Raw genomic sequence first — 18,526 nt, forward strand, 5'->3', positions numbered from 1 at the left:
GTAATTAATAGTAATAATCTTCTAACTTAGGTCCAGAGCTGATCTTCTTACAGAAAAAAATTAGGTATATTTGACTAGATTATATTTACACCTATGGTTAAATTAAGGGAAATATATATCAAATGCAAATCATAAAACTTTCATAGTGGCAAAAGTTTCAAGCTACTCTATCATTTCATTAGAAGCCACCAATAGCAATAATTCCATGAGGAAATACACATGTACATGAAAATTATATAAGCAAATCTTTACTTTTTAATTTCCATAGTGTATGAAATGCTTTTCTTCTGATAACAAACTGTACTCATCAAAGCTCAAGGGAATATGTTGTAATATTATTTTGGCTTCAGAATTTGAATGTGACAATTAGTACTTTCTGAATAAATAAGATCTGAGAGAGAATGTATGGTTTATAGTGCTTTTGAAACTGCATTTATTTTCATGCTATTATCTTAAAATGGCGAAAATAGCAAACAAATGGCATGAGAATTCTTCATCCACAACAATGTAGGCTTTGCTGTTGCCTTTCAGAACCTCTCACACAGCATTCCAGTAAACCCTAGCAGTTAGCTGACATATAAGAGGCCTTCCCCACTAGGGAAAGAGAGAGACAGGCTGGGAGTATGGATCGACCTGTCAACGCCCATGTTCAGCGGGGAAGCAACTAGAGAAGCCAGACCTTCCACCTTCTATATACCACAAGGACCTTGAGTCCATACTCCCAGAGGGATAAAGAATAGGAAAGCTATCAGGGAAGGGGATGGGACACAGAGTTCTGGTGGTGGGAATTGTGTGAAGTTGTACCCCTCTTATCCTATGGTTTAGTCAATGTTTCCGTTTTATAAAATAAAAATAATAAATAAATAAACAAAAAAGAACCCATGTTCAGTATGGAAGTAATTACAGAAGCCAGACCTTCCACCTTCTGCACCCATAATGATCTTGGGTCCATACTCCCAGACGGATAAAGAATAGGGAAGCTATCAGGGAGGGGATTGGATATGTAGTTCTGGAGGTGGGAACTGTGTGGAATTGTACCCCTCCTATCCTATATAGTTTGTCAATATTTCCATTTATAAACAAAAATAAAAAAACATTTTATCCTGTCAAGGAACTATAATATATCATAATTCCAAATATCTATATGCTCCAATAATTAGACTTTGTTTGAGAAAACACTAATCTACAGACAATCTCAGGAACACCAACGGTTTGGTAACATAGTTATTTTGGCTAAGTATTGGGATGTTGTAAAAGTCATAATGGCATTTTTGCACAGATAAACAAAAAATATGTCATGAATTTTCTGACAACCCAATATAAAGTCTTAAGAACAATTTATACATTTTATAATAACTATACTTACTGTTTTCACTGTCTAATCATTGATAAAGTACAAAAAATCAGATATTGTGATTTGTCATGTATACACTAAGAACAGTGAAAGGCTTTTCTTTTTTATATAAGCATTTTTTCTATTAGTGACTTAAAACTGATTCATAAAATTCTAAGATTAGCAGAGGAATAATTCTCCACCCTTTCCACTACCAAAGTTCTGTGTCACCATTCCTTACACTGAAAACTGCAGTAGTTCTCCCAAGGTCACAGATATGTGTTGACTATTATTTCTATAACTATATACAACTATATAGATACATATTTGCCCTTTTTTATTAGCTTTACTTATTGCATAGAGACAGCCAGAAATTGAGAGGAGTGGGGAGACAGAGAAGGAGAGAGACACAGAGACACCTGCAGCACTGCTTCACCACTTGTGAAGCTTTCCCCCTGCAGGTGGGGACTGGGTGCTTGAACCTGGGTCCTTGCGTATTGTTACCTGTGCGCTGAACCAGATGTAACACCACATGGTCCTGCCCATTTTTTCTATGGTCCTGTGGAAGGACTTTTTAATAGACTTATTCCTAGGGCCTAATAAAAGAATTTTTTTTCAATTACAATTAGTTTCTAGGTGGAACCTGAGTAACGGGTTGCATTTCAAAACAGTAAAGGAGGTACTGTAAGGTAAATGATCTATGAAGCTTTATTTTACCATAGAATGATTATTGATTGGGATGTAGGGATGCAGAACATAGTTTTGAGTAAGAAGCTTCATGAGATGACTGACCTTTGGTCATCACTTCCAATTCTAATACACTGTTATTACAAGGCAGAATGCCTTACCAGACTATAATCTCTACTATTTAATCCAAGTATAAAGGTTAATATTTTACAACTATATTTTCAGCAAAACATCATGTTACTTACCTCTGCAACCTTGAGAAACTCAGACACTCTTGTCATTCTAGTTAGAAATCGTTTGTAAATTTCTAGAGCATCTTTACATTGTCCTTTCTTCATTTCAAAAAACTTTTCTAGAAGACAAAGATAAACATTTTGAAAAAAAAAAAGAAGTCAACTTTTTTTTTGAGACATGTTGTTATTGTACTCAAAACTTAAGTTAATGTTTGAATCAAACTACTTGGAAGCATCACAAGTTAAATAAATGATCTAACTATCCCCCTAATCTTGGAAAGCAACATTAAATTCTTGCTGATAATAATCTCAAATGTTATAAAGCATTCTATGGAACATTTTTCCCCTTATTAGTTCACTATAAGCTAACATAATTCCCTGAAGTAAAAATGTTCATAAGTTGTTAATACTCTGTGTAAACTGATACTTGCTTTTAATTCTCAGAAACTTTTTTTCAATCAATATGATGACTGTGACACTAGTTATAATGAAGCTTTGTGAAAAATCTTGTAATGAAAGACAATTATCAAACTGTTCATGAATTTAAAGTCTATAATTGTATTCTATTTCTCAAGCTCTAGCTTTCTGGACAAAACAAACAAACAAATAAACAAACCCAGAGGCTTCTTTGCTGTTTCCTGTACTCCCAAGACTAGAATTCACAACTAATGTTCTCTAACTCCATTATAATTGAAGGCAACTTAGGATCATAACTGATGACTTAGTCTCTCATTATTATTGTATTTGCACAATGTTAAGTTCATGCTATTTATAGATTTCTTTGTACCTGAAAGTTTTTTAAATTTTATTCAGCATATAATTTTACTACTTCAAAAATATTTTTAATTTTCTGAAGAAAAGTTTAACATTATATAATTACATGCAGAACTAATTATCACTCAATACCTTCTATTGACAGTCTATTGTAATTGAGTTTATTTATTTTAAAAATATTTATTTATTTATTCCCTTTTGTTGCCCTTGCTGTTTTATAGTTGTTGTTAATATTGATGTTGTTGTTGGATAGAACAGAGAGAAATGGAAAGAGGAGGGGAAGACAGAGGGGGGAGAGAAAGACAGACACCTGCAGACCTGTGAAGCGACTCCCCTGAAGGTGGGGAGCCAGGGGTTTTGAACTGGGATCCTTATGGTGGTCCTTGCGCTTTGTTTTGCACCACCTGCGCTTAACCTGTTGTGCTGCCACCCAAATCCCTGTAATTTTAACATAAAATTCTTCTGAAAGATATTCAAGAGAAGTGAAAAGAACAAGGAGATAAAACTTTAAGTTTTTTACTCCTTGATATTTTGGAGGGAAGTGAGTCTTTTTTTTTTCTCAAAAGCCTAGACCAAGTAGATTAGAAGCTTCCAATAGCACAGCTATATATAAGATACAGGGTACTGTACAGCAAACCATAACAAAGGGACTTTTCAAAGTTAACCCAATTAACAAATAATGTGATAATAATATTAACTATTGATTGTCTTTTTGAACCCTAAGACAGCAGGAACCTCACATCTTCACTATAGAGCCCCTACTTCCCCCAGTCCTGGCACCCTTGGATAGGGCCCACTTTCCCGTATGCATCTCCCAATCCAAACCAAATAATATTGCATCCGCCGATCACAACCTAACCAAATCAACGATTGCCATCTCAACATGCTTCACCTCAGACTGTATCCAGAGACTTCACGTGTGGAATGACAACCCTTCAGCTTCATTACTCGGGTTCCAGATGCCACCAGGATGCTGGATAGGCTTCCCTGGATTGAAGACCCCACCAATGTGTCCTGGAGCTCAGCTTCCCCAGAGACACACCTTACTAGGGAAAGAGAGAGGCAGACTGGGAGTATGGACCGACCAGTCAACGCCCATGTTCAGCGGGGAAGCAATTACAGAAGCCAGACCTTCTACCTTCTGCAACCCTCAACGACCCTGGGTCCATGCTCCCAGAGGGCTAGAGAATGGGAAGGCTATCATGGGAGGGGGTGGGTTATGGGGATTGGGTGGTGGGAATTGTGTGGAGTTGTACCCCTCCTACCTTATGCTTTTGTTCACTAATCCTTTCTTAAATAAAAAATTTAAAAATAAAAAAAAAAGAAAAATACTATCCACCTGAAAAAAAATCTAAAAATGTTTTTAAAAATTTAGTTTCATTTTTATTGAGGGAAACTTGATACAAGATTGCTGTTGGCATAAGGATATATTTCCACATTTTCCCAAGAGAGGAATCAGTACATTTCACTCTACCAAAATGCCATTTTCTAATGGAACTACAGAAAGGAACCTTACTAATGCCTTCCTAGGGCTTAATAAAAAGGAAACTTTTTCTTACAATAAAAGATAGACATGGTGTGGAACTGAGGAATTGACGATTGAAAAATAAAGATCTGTTCAAGTAAAACATACTCATCTTCTTCCTTCTTTTCTCTCTCTTTCCTGTCTTCACATAAACACATTCTTGCAAATGTTTACGTCACTTCATTACATTCTACATTTATTTAATCATATCATATCTTCAACAGTAATACAAGAGAAAAATCAAACAGAATAATCTCAATTTCATTTTAGAATCAACATATCAAAATTATAGACAACGTTTAATATTTTTCTCTCCTCTGGCTACTTTTTTTTTTTTTTTTACTCAGAGAACTTCTCAGCTCTGGCAACTGATGATGACTGAACCTGTGAACCTGGGAATCTCTCACATTCAAATCATGTGTCCATCTTCCCACTCCTCTGGATGTTTTAAAGTTAGTTATTTCTTTCATGGTAATGTGAAACTTAGTAAGGAGAGATTCAGTCATTATGGCTTTAATCTATAATCTCCTGTTTTTATAATTGTAGGAGTGATGCAGAAGGGAACATTTATAAATATATGACAACATGAGATTTCTTAGGTTTCATAGACACCAAGGGAGTGCTCAGGTAAGTGACTACTTTTATCAGAGGCATGGGTCACCCAGACGAGTCAAATATTATTTTCATGGAGATAACATATGTTGATTTTTCAATATTTGAAATGATCAAGTTTTTTAAGATATATTTTTATTATCTTTATTTATTTGATAGAGACAGCCAGAAGTCCAGAGGGAAGGAGGTGATAGAGAGGGATAGGGACAGAGACAGAAAGACACCTGCAACACTGCTTCACCACTTGCAAAGCTTTTCCCCTGCAGGGGACTCGAACCCCAGTCCTTGAGCTCTGCCAACATGTGCACTCAACCAGGTGCTCCACCACCTGGCCCCATGAAAAAGTTTTGAAGTGGGGCAGAGAGTCTGAGAGAGAATAGGGAGACCTATCAGGAGAGAGAAAAAGAGACACCTAAAGCACTGCTTCCCTACTTGTGAAGGTTCCCCTATGGCGTGGGGACTAGGAACTTGAACCCAGGTCCTTGCATATTGTAACACATGTGCTCTACTACCCATCCCCCAAATGATTACAATTTACATTTTTACTACAATATGCTGTAAAACACTCACAAATATTCTAATCATTTCACTATAAACTTTCATAAAATAACTGTTCTAGGAATGGAACCAGATGAGGAAGAATCTCATCACTGAGAAACAAACCAAGACCTATACATGTCCCTTACTAATGGTAAACAGTAACAGAAGCATCTTCTGACTTGCTTCAGTTTCCTCACTGTGGTTAAAAACATTGAATTTACTGCCTTTATAGTTCATTGAGACAACCAGAGAGGTGCATCACATGACTGAACAAGTTTAACTGCTAGATGAATTATAAAGGCAATGTTTTTAAAGCAGAAGTAGCTATGAAAACAGGATATACAGTTAAGAGAACATGAACCAAAAAAAAATTGTTCTTGGTATGGTTTTTAGTAAGATGAACAACTCAAAGTTAAGTGGGCTTTAGATGAAAAGTCTAGCTATATGTAAACAGAAGTTAAGAGATTAGGATGGGTGAATTCAGAATTTAGTTATAGAGACTGCTAAGCTTTAGATAAGAGCACAACAAATTTAATTGTCTACAAATAAGATGTGCAAGACTGAAGCTTAGAAGAAAAGCAAGGGCTGAAATAACATATCTGGGACTCAACCTAATGGAAAGAACAGGTGTTACAATGAATACTATAAAGGCAAGACAGAAAAATTAATGGCTAAGAGTGACCCTTAGCAAAAACTTACCTTTATGAATTCTATGAGGGATCGGATCTGCCTGAAGACTAGGAAACTCTTATCTTATTTGGCTTACTAGTAAACCCTAGTGCCAGAAATGCAAGTAACAAGGTTTTGAGATGCTTATTATGGGCCAGGATCTTCCTGCAGGAAGGCATCACCTCCTGAATGAGATGTTGGCAACTGACTCACTCCATGATATATTTTTCTTTTTTTTTCAGTTTTTTATTACTATACTTATTTATTTATTGGATAGAAATACCCAGAAACTGAAAGGAAGGGGAAGATAGAGAGGAAGAGAGACAGAGAGACATCTGCAGCCCTGCTTCACCACTTATGAAGCTTTTCCTCTGCAGGCAGGGACTGAGGGGTTGAACCTGAGTCCTTTATACATTGTAATATGTGTGCTCAACTAGATGCTCTACCACTCAGCCCCTATTTTTAAAAAATCTGTTTATTTATTTTTGTAATTTTGTAATGTATTTATTTTTGTATTGTTGTAATGTAGTCTGTTTATTTTTATAATTTTGTAATGTAATGTGTGTACCCACCAGGTGTGTGCCATGACCCAGCCCCAGCTATCTTTTTGTAGATCATGAAAAGTCAGGGTTCTGTGTGCAAGTAGTTCTGCAAATTGGCTAGACATGTGGAAAAATCTTGGAGGTGAAACTGAAGCAAGAACCATTTTCTTACTTATTTCAGCTTTTACTTATGGTAAAGGATCAACCCAGAAAACGGTGTTGCCAGCCAGCAGCATTCTACTGAAAACCCTCCGGTTTCCTGGGATTTGGGAAGTAACGCTTACAGTCACAGTCACTACATCTGACTCCTTAGTCAATCGACTATAGTTTTAATTATACAGCAATCAACCCCATTTCATGAAGGAATGCAAGTTCTCCTCATATGCTAATGTCCTAATTCTTATTCCTTTCTCCATGCCAATGTCCTCAGTACCAATAAAGGAATATAGAATCCAGAAATTTCCTCATGCCTTAGGGAGACAAGCAGTCTGACCCAGGAGAAAAAAATATGCAAGCTAAAAGAAGTGCACTAATGTTTCACAAACTCATGTTGGTAGTAGGGTTGCCAGATATAAGACAATAAGTTAAATTTAAAATGTAAATAAATACTTCTTAGCATAAAGTGCATGGGAATTGTTGAGATTAGAAAATTCCTGTTGATCCAAGCAACCCCATTAGAAAGTGAAGCCAGGACATGGACAGAAATTTCACTTAGGAAGAGATACAGAGGGCCAACAGATATATGAGAAAGTGCTCAAAGTCACTGATTATCAGAGATATTAAATAAAGATGACAGTGAGATACTACTTTATACCTGTGAGAATGTCATACATCAGAAAGGACAGGAACAACTAATGTTGGAGAGTAAAAGGGAACACTTCTGCACTGATGGTGGGAGTGCAAAATGGTCCAACTATTGTGGAAAGCAATTTGAAGACTTATCAGGGCACTAGAAAAGGACCTACCCAACAACCCAACAATACCTCTCCTGGGGATTTACCCAAAGGAAACAGAAAAATCTAACAAAAGAGATCTGTGTACACCTATGTTCATAGCAGCATGATTTGTAATCGCCAGAACCTGGAAGCAACCCAGATGTCCAACATCAGATAAGTGGCTAAGAAAACTGGTATATATACATGAAAGAATACTACTCAGCTGTTCAAAATCATGAAGTTGTTTCCTTTGCATCCTCTTGGATAAAACCTAAGGACATAATGTTGAGTGAGATAAGCCAAAAAGAGAACAAATACCAAATGATCTCACTTATTAGCAGGACTTAATAAAGTAGGGTTAGGGAGGGAGAGATAAAGTGAAATATGGAGTGGACATGGTATATTGCACTAAAGCAAAGAACTGTGAGGAGGAAGAGGGAGGGAAGACAGGGAGAAAATTTGGGGGGACCTGGAACATAATGAAATTGTATTCATATGTCAATGACTGCACTGTATTGCATTAACTCTCTCAATAAGATAAAATAAAATAATAAAAATAAAGAGCTACAAAGTGGGAAAAGTCTACTTTTCCCATATTTAGGAGCTACCCTTTGCCTTGATCCAGCTTTCTAGCCCTATTCCCAACTCTTACACCAGCTTCCCAGACAATACCTTCAGCCTACCTGCATGTTAGCTCAGACAAAAATTAGCAAAGAGATGGGCCCCTTGGAATATACCTAAAAGACTTCCTAGCTTCTTCCAACATGAAAACCCCAAATCTCAACTGCTCTATTCTTACTTTTAGGTTCCTGATTACTAAACAATTTGTTCTGCTTTATATCTTAATGCTTTTCAGCCACCTAGATGCAGATGCCACCATGATGCCAACCTGCCTTTCTTGGGCAGACGACCTCACCAGTGTGCAATGGAATCCCACCTCTTCAGAGCCCTGCCCCACGAGGGAAAGATAGAAACAGGCTGGGAGTATGGATTTACCTGCCAACACCCAGGTTCAGTGGAGAAGTAATCACAGAAGCCAGACCTCCCACCTTCTGCACCCCACAACGATCTTTGGTCCAGTCTCCCAGAGGCATTAAGAATAAAGCTTTCAGTGGACAAAAGTTCAGGTCCAGATGGCTATACTAAAGAATTATATAAAACATTCAAAGTACTAACACATATCCTTCTCAAAATCTTCCAGAAATTAGAAGAGGGAACACTCTCAAACACATTCTATGAGGTTAACATCACTTTGGTCCCTAAAGCAAGAAAGGACACCACCAAAAAAGACAAGTATAGACCTATATCCCTGACAAATATTGACACAAAGACTCTCAACAAAATCTTGGCTAATCAAATAAAACAACAGATTAAGCAAATAATCTACCAAGACCAAGTGGAATTCATCCCTGGGAAACAGGGATGGTTCAACATCCATAGGTCAATCAATGCAATCCACCATGTCAACAAAAAGAAAGATAAAAATCACAAAAATAAAAAAATAAAAATCCCCAACACCAGATGAGTGGCTGAGAAAGCTGTGGTATATATACACAATGGAATACTATGCAGCTATCAAGAACAATGAACCCACCTTCTCTGACCCATCTTGGACAGAGCTAGAAGCAATTATGTTAAGTGAACTAAGTCAGAAAGATAAAGATGAGTATGGGATGACCCCACTCATCAACAGAAGCTGACTAAGAAGATCTGAAAGGGAAACTAAAAGCAGGACCTGATCAAATTGTAAGTAGGGCACCAAAGTAAAAACCCAGTGGTGAGGGGTAGGCATGTAGCTTCCTGGTCCAGTGAGGGGTGGGAGTGGGCGGGAGTGATGGGTCACAGTCCTTTGGTGGTGGGAATGGTGTTTATGTACACTCCTAGCAAAATGTAGACATATAAATCAGTAGCTAATTAATATGAGAGGGGGAAATCAATTGTATGTCTCAAAGTTTCTCAAAAGACAAACTGAATCTTTTTAATATATAGGCTATGTATTTGATATGCGGACTCTCTCAAAAGCCTAGACCAAGTAGATTAGAAGCTTCCAATAGCACAGCTATATACAAGATACTGGGTACTGTCCAGCAAACCATAACAAAGGGACTTTTCAAAGTTAACCCAATTAACAAATAATGTGATGATAATATTAACTATGGATTGTCTTTTTGAACCCTAAGACAGCAGGAACCTCACATCTTCACTATAGAGCCCCTACTTCCCCCAGTCCTGGCACCCTTGGATAGGGCCCACTTTCCCGTATGCATCTCCCAATCCAAACCAAATAACATTGCATCTGCCGATCACAACCTAACCAAAGCAACGATTGCTACCTCAACATGCTTCACCTCAGAATGTGTCCAGAGACTTCACGTGTGGAATGACAACCCTTCAGCTTCATTACTCGGGTGAGACCTTTCCTTTCATAGTACACTCTAATTTCATCTCAGGTAGTTCACTTTCCAACAAAGTCCCATAACCTAGATATACACCAGTTTCTGTGAGAGAGAGCTTATGTGCACACGTATCCATAAACTACTGCAAAATATATACCTGAAAGCAGGACTACACTAGAGTTTGCAGTGAGTACCTCCCTAACACTTCCTCTCCACTATTCCAAGCTTGGGATCCATGATTGCTCAACAAATTGTTTGGCTTCATATGTTAACTCTCTTTTCAATCACCAGGTTCCAGATGCCACCAGGATGCTGGCTAGGCTTCCCTGGATTGAAGACCCCACCAATGTGTCCTGGAGCTCAGCTTCCCCAGAGTCACACCCTACTAGGGAAAGAGAGAGGCAGACGGGGGGTATGGACCGACCAGTCAACGCCCATGTTCAGCGGGGAAGCAATTACAGAAGCCAGACCTTCTACCTTCTGCAACCCTCAACGACCCTGGGTCCATGCTCCCAGAGGGATAGAGAATGGGAAAGCTACCATGGGAGGGGGTGGGTTATGGGGATTGGGTGTTGGGAATTGTGTGGAGTTGTACCCCTCCTACCTTATGCTTTTGTTCACTAATCCTTTCTTAAATAAAAAATTAAAAAAAAAATCATAAAAATGATTTTATCAACTTACACAGATAAATAAACATTTGATGGGATGCCAAGCAGAAGTGCAGCTGATTAAGTGCACATATCACAAAGTGCAAGGATCTGGTTTGAGACCCCAATCTTCTCCTATAGAAAGGAAGCTGCATGAGAGGTGAAACAGACCTTCAGGTATCTATCTTTTTCTCTCCCTCTCTATCTCCTATTCCCTCTCCATTCCTCTCTATCCTGTCAAGTAAAAATAAAATAGAAAGAAGAAAAAAAAGGAAAAAATGGCCACCAGGTGCTGAGCCGTGGTAATAACCCTGATGGCAATAAAAATACATTTAGAAAATTTAAAAAGTATTTCACAAGGTCCAATACCCATTTATGATAAAGGTCTGAAGAAACTGTGAGTGGAAGAAAAATTTATCAATATAATAAAGGCTATATATAATAAAATCATGGATAACATCATATTCAATGGGGAAAAACTGAAAGCTAGAGGAAAGGGAACTGAAAGAAGCACTCTAATTTACAGTTCAATCCAAAAATTTAAAAGACCTAGGAATAAATATAACAGAGGAGATGAAAGACCCTTTCAAGGAAAACTGTAAGACACTGTTAAAAGAAATAGGGATGACACAAAGAAATGGAAGAACATCCCCTGTTCATGGATTGTAAGAAAAATTATTAAAATGGCAATTCTGCCAAAAACAATCTATAGATTCAATAAAATCCCTGTTAAAACTCCAACAACATATTTCAAAGAAAGAAATTGAACAACTTATCCAAAACTTTGTGTGAAACTATAAACACACACACACACACACACACACACACACACACACACACACACAATAGCAAAAGCACTCCTGAGGGTAAAGAAGAAAAATGGAGGTAGCACAATGCCTGGCTTCAGGTTATACTACAAAGCAACAATAATTAAAACAGTGTGGTATTGGACTAAAAATAGCCATATGGACCAATGGAATAGGGCAGAGAGCCCAGAACTAAACCCACATACAGACAGGCACCTTTTCATATATGACAAAGGGGTGAAAACTGCCTGATAGAAGAAAAGGTCTTTAACAAATGGTGCTGGGACAACTGAACAGCCATATGTCAAAGATTAAACTAGAACACAAATTAACACCGTACACTATAATTAACTCAAAATGGATCAAAGATATGGGTATTAGACTTGAAAGTATAAAATACATAGATGAACATACTAGTGAAATATTTCATGACATTAACACTAAAGATGTATTTGGAGACCTCACCCCATGGACAAAGGAAACAAAACCAAGAGTGAATAAATGGGACTGTATCAAATTAAAACCTTCTATACATCAAAAGAAAACTCCATAAGGATAAACAGGAAACTAGCGTTTGGGAGAACATATTCGCACACCATACTTCAGACAAGCGGTTGTAATCACACATCTATAAAGAACTCATACAGCTCAACAACCCAGTAAAAAATTGGGTAGATGATATGAATAGTTCTAAAGAAGAGATACACATGGCCCACAGACATTTGTGCTTCAGATTAAAATAGTGCATAAGATTGATGGGGTAAACAGTTAACTTTATTTATAGATTTTCTTCAAGTTTGGGAGCTACTTTCTACCCATACCCAACTTTCTACCCTATTCTCAACTCTGAAACCATCTTCCCAGATAACATTTTTGTTCAACTCCACATTATCTATCAAACTCAAGCAAAAAATACAAAAGTCATGGGCCCCTAGGGACATACCTAAAATAGAATACCTTGCTTCTTTCCACCCTAAGATTCCTATTTTCAACTTCTTGTTCCTACTTTTTGGTTCCCATTCCTTAGTCATCTTGTCCTGCTTTATATCTTACAGTAACCTTTCAACCACCAAGTTGTAGATACTAGTTTGACTCCATACTGACTTCCTAGGCAGATGACCTCACCAATGTGTGCTGGAACATTACCTATCCATAGGCCTACCTCTCTTGGGAAAGATGGGGAAAGAGAGAGGCAGGCTGGGAATATGGATCGACCTGTCAATGCCCATGTTCAGTGGGGAAGCAATTACAGAAGCCAGACCTTCAACCTTCTGCATCCCACAATGACCTTGGGTCCATACTCCTAGAGGGTTAAAGAATAGGAAAGCTACCAAGGGAGGGGATGGGATACAGAGTTCTGTGGTGGGAACTGTGTGGAGTTGTACCCCTCTTATCCTATGGTTTTGTGTTTCCTTTTAATAGAAAGAAAGAAAGAAAGAAAGAAAGAAAGAAAGAAAGAAAGAAAGAAAGAAAGAAAGAAAGGAGATAAGGATATGGATCAACCTGTCAATGCCCATGTCTCGTGGAGAAGCAATTACAAAAGTCAGAACTCCCACTTTCTGCAACCCCCCAAAAATAATTTTGGTCCATATTTCCAAAGGGGGGGAAGATGTTAGGGGAAGATGACCAGAGATTCTTAACTCCAACTTTATCAAGACTCAGAGAGAAAAGAGGAAAAAGAAAGTAGTAATAAGTATAGGTGTGACTTAAAAAGGAAGAGAAGGCAGAACCATGGAAAAAATGGGCAATATATATAAATAAAAACAGTTATAAAATTAAAAGTCAACCCATGTCTGCAACCTTGGGAGAAATACTGTAGCTTCCACTGGAGGGAATGGGGATACAGAACTCTGGTAGTGGGAATGGTAAAGAATTATACCCCTGTAATTTTATAATTCTGTAAATCAATATTAAGTTACTAGTAAAATTTAAAAAATAATTCATGAAACCCCCCAAAAAAAGTTACCTTTTTGCCTTAGACTAAACTTTAGGCACTGTGACCCTTTTTTAAAACTTACAATGGAGGATGTATTATGAAACACATGGAATATGAGCAGTAGTCAAGGACTTGAAACAATAAAATTGGAAGATGGGTGATAAGATGGTCTGGGAAAAAGTACTGAATATATCTTGGCAAATGGATAAAGAGCACACAACTATTCTCTTCTTATGCAAATTAAGAGTAAAGGACATACATCACACACACCTACCTCTCTCATACCTCTCTCTCTCTCTTACACACACACACACACACACACACACACACACACACACACACACACACACACACACACACTCCGACCTCTCTAAATAATTAAGAACACTTTAAAACTAGGAGATAGGTTCTCAGGTACAGCTCATGATTTACCATGCACAAGGATCTGAGTTTGAGTTCCAACATCTTATGAGTATAATAGCACTAGGGGAACTCCATGAATGGTGTGCAATGCTGTGGTGTCTTCCGGTCATTCTCTTTCAAAATAAAGTGAAAATGAACATTGGGCCTAGGAAGCTATTCAACAGTATCATACCTGTATCAGTTCCTTAATTCATTCTTCAGTGCAACATAAAAATACCCATCCAACCAAACAAAAAACACTCTGTAGATTTGTGAACAAAGTGTCTAGTCGATCAGAAACAGAGATTATGTGTTATTTCAACAACAATAACATGGACTGATATATCTGCCTTTAATGCTAAATCCTCAATTTATCAATATCCAAGATCAATAGTGAGCTTCTAAAATGGCACAAAACTTTAGGGAGATCAGCCATCTATCAAATGAGAGGCTAAGGATGAACTCATTTAGCAGAGAGCACAAACCTGATTAGAATATAGTAGTTGATTTTGGATATGCATCTCTGTCCATATTGCTTAGCCAGTACAACCATCTGCAGAATTATTCACCATCTTATCTCACACAACATTGCCTCTCCTTAACTACACCAGGATAGGACTCACCCCACAAAATGTGTTAGTCTTAACAAGAAATCCCATCAGTCCAGAACTATCTGGCCTTACATAATGACAGAATGGCCTATGAAAGTCTCCATTTCATACGTTCTCTAAGAATATATCTTAAGAAGCTAGAGATTCCAGTACATGCTCTGAATTATTGATGCTAGGTGGTGCACTATTCACCATAGCAAGAGTATGTGGGTCAAAGATGCTAAGAGCTGGATTAGCTTTTCTCACTGCTATAATTAATGAGGTGGCAGTGGCTTCTTATTTCTGTATGCCTTCATGGGCAGCAGCAAGGTTAGCACTATGAACAGTTATTTGTTGCTGTGTAACTTATTCAAAGGTCCAAAGGCTAAAAACTGTTCCTTCTATCGTTCTAAAATTTCATAAGCATCAAAATAACTCTATGAAATTTCTTCTTGTTTAAAACACCTACAGTGCTTTCCATTTCTTGTGCATGCCTGTATAAAAATGGGACCTAAACAAATGATATATTTGCATTTACATATATATTAAGTTTTCATTATCCAAATCTTAACATTGATACAGTCTTTATTTAATAATACCAGTGGTTCTACCTACCAAGTAAGTTAATAACTCCATCATTGTAGCAGGCAAAAAGTTTGATAAGATCTTTGAAAAGAAGCATAAATGCAGCATTTATGACACCATTTGTGAGTTCATTTGGATGCACCTAGAAATATGAAAAATGTAGTAAGCTAAGTGTTTAACAAGTGAAGAGAAAATACAGCATCTCAAAATGGTTACTAAGAAATTTATTTAGATTCTACAAATGTTGTGTAACTCTTATAAAAGCCTTACCAATATTAGACGATGGACAGCAATTTTGGGTGTGAGTGTGGAGGAGTTCACTTTAAGCTAATGAAACCAATCTGATAAATTATAGGATATATATATATATATATATATATATATATATATATATATATATACATTCCTCTTGATTTATAATCTATGGATGAGTCAAAGCCAAGTTTTGAACTTCTGCTTTCTTGTTTGTATTCACTATTCAATATTTTATTTTATTTTTTTACTTCCCCTTATAAAATGGTTCCCATAGAAAGATTCAGGCTCCAGAAACAAGTAGTCATTCAGAGAGGAAGCATATCCTGGGTAATAGACACCTTGGCTAGCTAGTCCTAAAACGATTCATGAGACTCCAACAACCAAATATTCTAGTTATCAACAGAAAGGAAATTTATTTCTCTCAATACTCAATCTTTGCTCTACTCCACTTCCCTCTGTGACTTTTCTCCTTTAAAAATGTACCATCATTAAAGGTAAGGACAAGGAAAAAAAGAACAAAAGAAAATTAACCTTAAAAGAATTTCCCAGATACCTACTGAAGAACATACCATAAAATCTGTCAAGGGCCATTATGATGGTCTGCTACTTTTTTCTGAAATTTCACAGGATTTGAGTGTTGTAATTAGGACTTAGTCACAGACTAAATAAGATAGTTTTAATAAAAATTTTGAGTTACTATCTTAGGAAAAAAATTTTTTAGGCCACCATCAAAACAGAAAGTCAACCATATGAGTTAATCTTCCAGCATGTCAGAATATTTTATTTTAATGCAGATATTGTTAATCAAGGTTTTAATGTTTAAAATAACCTCTAATTCACATGCAGTGGTGTGCAGAAATAGAGAATGATCCTATGTATCACTTATCCAACTTCTCCCTAAGGTTAGTTAACAGCTTACCAAACTGCAGAACATTATCACAATCTAGGGTATTGTATTGATACAATCTACTGATTCTGACTGCCCCAGTTTACTTTTATTCAAGCGTTTCTATTTGTATTTAATTCTACGTAATATTGTCACATATATTGGTTAATATGCCTAACACTACAGACAAGATATAAATATATTTTTTAAAAAAATATTTACTTATTTATTTATTTATTTATTTATTCCCTTTTGTTGCCCTTGTTGTTTTATTGTTGTAGTTATTATTGATGTCATTGTTGTTGGATAGGACAGAGAGAAATGGAGAGAGGTGGGGAAGACAGAGACGGGGAGAGAAAGATAGACACCTGCAGACCTGCTTCAACACCTGTGAAGCGACTTCCCTGCAGGTGGGGAGCCAGGGGCTCGAACCAGGATCTTTACGCCAGTCCTTGCTTTGCGCCACGTACGCTTAACCTACTGCGCAACTGCCCGGATCCCATAAATATACTTTTTTTTTTTTATTGTTGTTGGATAGGACAGAGAGAAATGGAGAGGAGGGGAAGACAGAGAAGGGGAGAGAAAGACAGACACCTGCAGACCTGCTTCACTGCCTGTGAAGTGACACCCCTGCAGGTGGGGAGCCGGGGGCTCGAACCCGGATCCTTTTGCAGGTCCTTGCAATTGCGCCACCTGCGCTTAACCCACTGCACTACCTCCCGACTCCCATAAATATACTTTTAAGGGGTTACTTAGATTGGTATTGCTAGGAAGAAGTTCTATGACCCGAGATAATTTATTGGTGGCTTGTCTCACTGAATAAGTACACATACTCCAAAAGAGAAGATGAGTTATTTAGTTATCTGAAGACATATTTTGTAGCTACTTTCTTTTGTCAAGTAGAATGAGACTTCATCCATCCTGTTCCCAAAATATGTTTTCTGGAATACACGGCTTATATTTTATATATTAAGCAAATATACAGCAAATTGCACGAACAATTTGCAGTCAAATGCCTTATTCTTGAGCTATACCCCCTAGCACTGACAATTTGAACAATGAAAACAATCTCTACCCTGTTAAGGGTAAGTGTTCATCTAACTCATCTAAATGAAGGCAATCAAGAGTGCTTCCTAAGGAAATCTTTGGCTTTACCTGCACACTGCCTTCACATAAAAGACAATACTGATTGAAACATGCCTAGTGAGATACATACATCGAATTCAAGCAGTGCATCGATCTGTCCCTGCAGTATTGGCATACTCTTCAGCAGCTTTTCTGGAGCCATAGTCCTCATTACACCATCAGCCCTAAAATTATTTACAAAAGAAAAAGATAAAACGTCTTTGAATACAGAAAAGTCAAGAGCACATGCATTGTTAAAATCTATTTTTCCTTCTATTTTCTTGTTAGTCTTATAGTACGGTTTTGAATGTAGTGTTTCCCTTTTCTATAGTACTTCATATTTTGACTGCTCAATCACACAGGAAATGCTTTCTATAGGAACAGTCCTTGGGAAGAAAGCAATGTGTATTCTTTCTTTCTTCCTTCCTTTTCATCCCCCTACTATTAGCTCCTTCCCCCACCACAACAGTCCTTCAGGTCTTCACTGCTTGGAGATAACTTCTTCAGACACAGAGAAACTAAGACAAAGGGCAAAACACTCTGACACTAAAGAACCTTAATTGTGTAGTTGGCAAAGCAGGCACCACCCCCAGGCAAGTTATCTTGATGGCTCAACAATGTGGTTTTGATAAAAGAAACAGGCAGAACTTCTGGGATGAATTTTTCTAAACACATTACAAAGATATCGTATTAAAATATATAGCTCTCCCAAATGCCAGTTTGTTTGTTTTCAACATGGAAAATATCTTGGAAATCTTCAAAAAAAAAAAAAAAACATCAGAGCAGGCCAGGAATACAATTCTAACTACTAAGTAAAGAAAAATGCAGACCAATGTTGATAGTCTGGACAAAAGGTCGTAACTACTTGCAGAGGCTGCTATTCCAAGTTAGATCCATCAGTGCATCCGTTAAACCTGCAATCCAACTATAGGCCTCTCGGAGATTCTGGCATCAAGGGATAGTCAAGGAACTACCCCATTGCAATAATGAGGAAAATACAGTGGAGAAAATACCAGATGGTATGAACAGTCTGACAGTGTCAAATTTC

General features: G+C 37.3%; 1 protein-coding gene across 8 annotated transcripts in view; it reads right to left on the bottom strand.

The window, feature by feature from the left end:
* SNAP91 (synaptosome associated protein 91) overlaps positions 1–18,526 on the bottom strand; it is a 151,523-nt gene that overhangs the window by 75,453 nt on the left and 57,544 nt on the right. For all 8 annotated transcript variants that reach the window (XM_060205448.1, XM_060205445.1, XM_060205451.1 and 5 more), the window contains exons 6-8: positions 17,570–17,663; positions 15,243–15,354; positions 2,266–2,372 (exon numbers count right to left, since the gene is read on the bottom strand). In XM_060205448.1, the coding sequence (XP_060061431.1) occupies positions 2,266–2,372; positions 15,243–15,354; positions 17,570–17,663 (313 nt within the window). The remainder of the gene's footprint in view (positions 1–2,265; positions 2,373–15,242; positions 15,355–17,569; positions 17,664–18,526) is intronic.

The sequence above is a fragment of the Erinaceus europaeus genome, chromosome 13, assembly GCF_950295315.1.
Source record: "Erinaceus europaeus chromosome 13, mEriEur2.1, whole genome shotgun sequence".
Lineage (NCBI taxonomy): Eukaryota > Metazoa > Chordata > Mammalia > Eulipotyphla > Erinaceidae > Erinaceus > Erinaceus europaeus.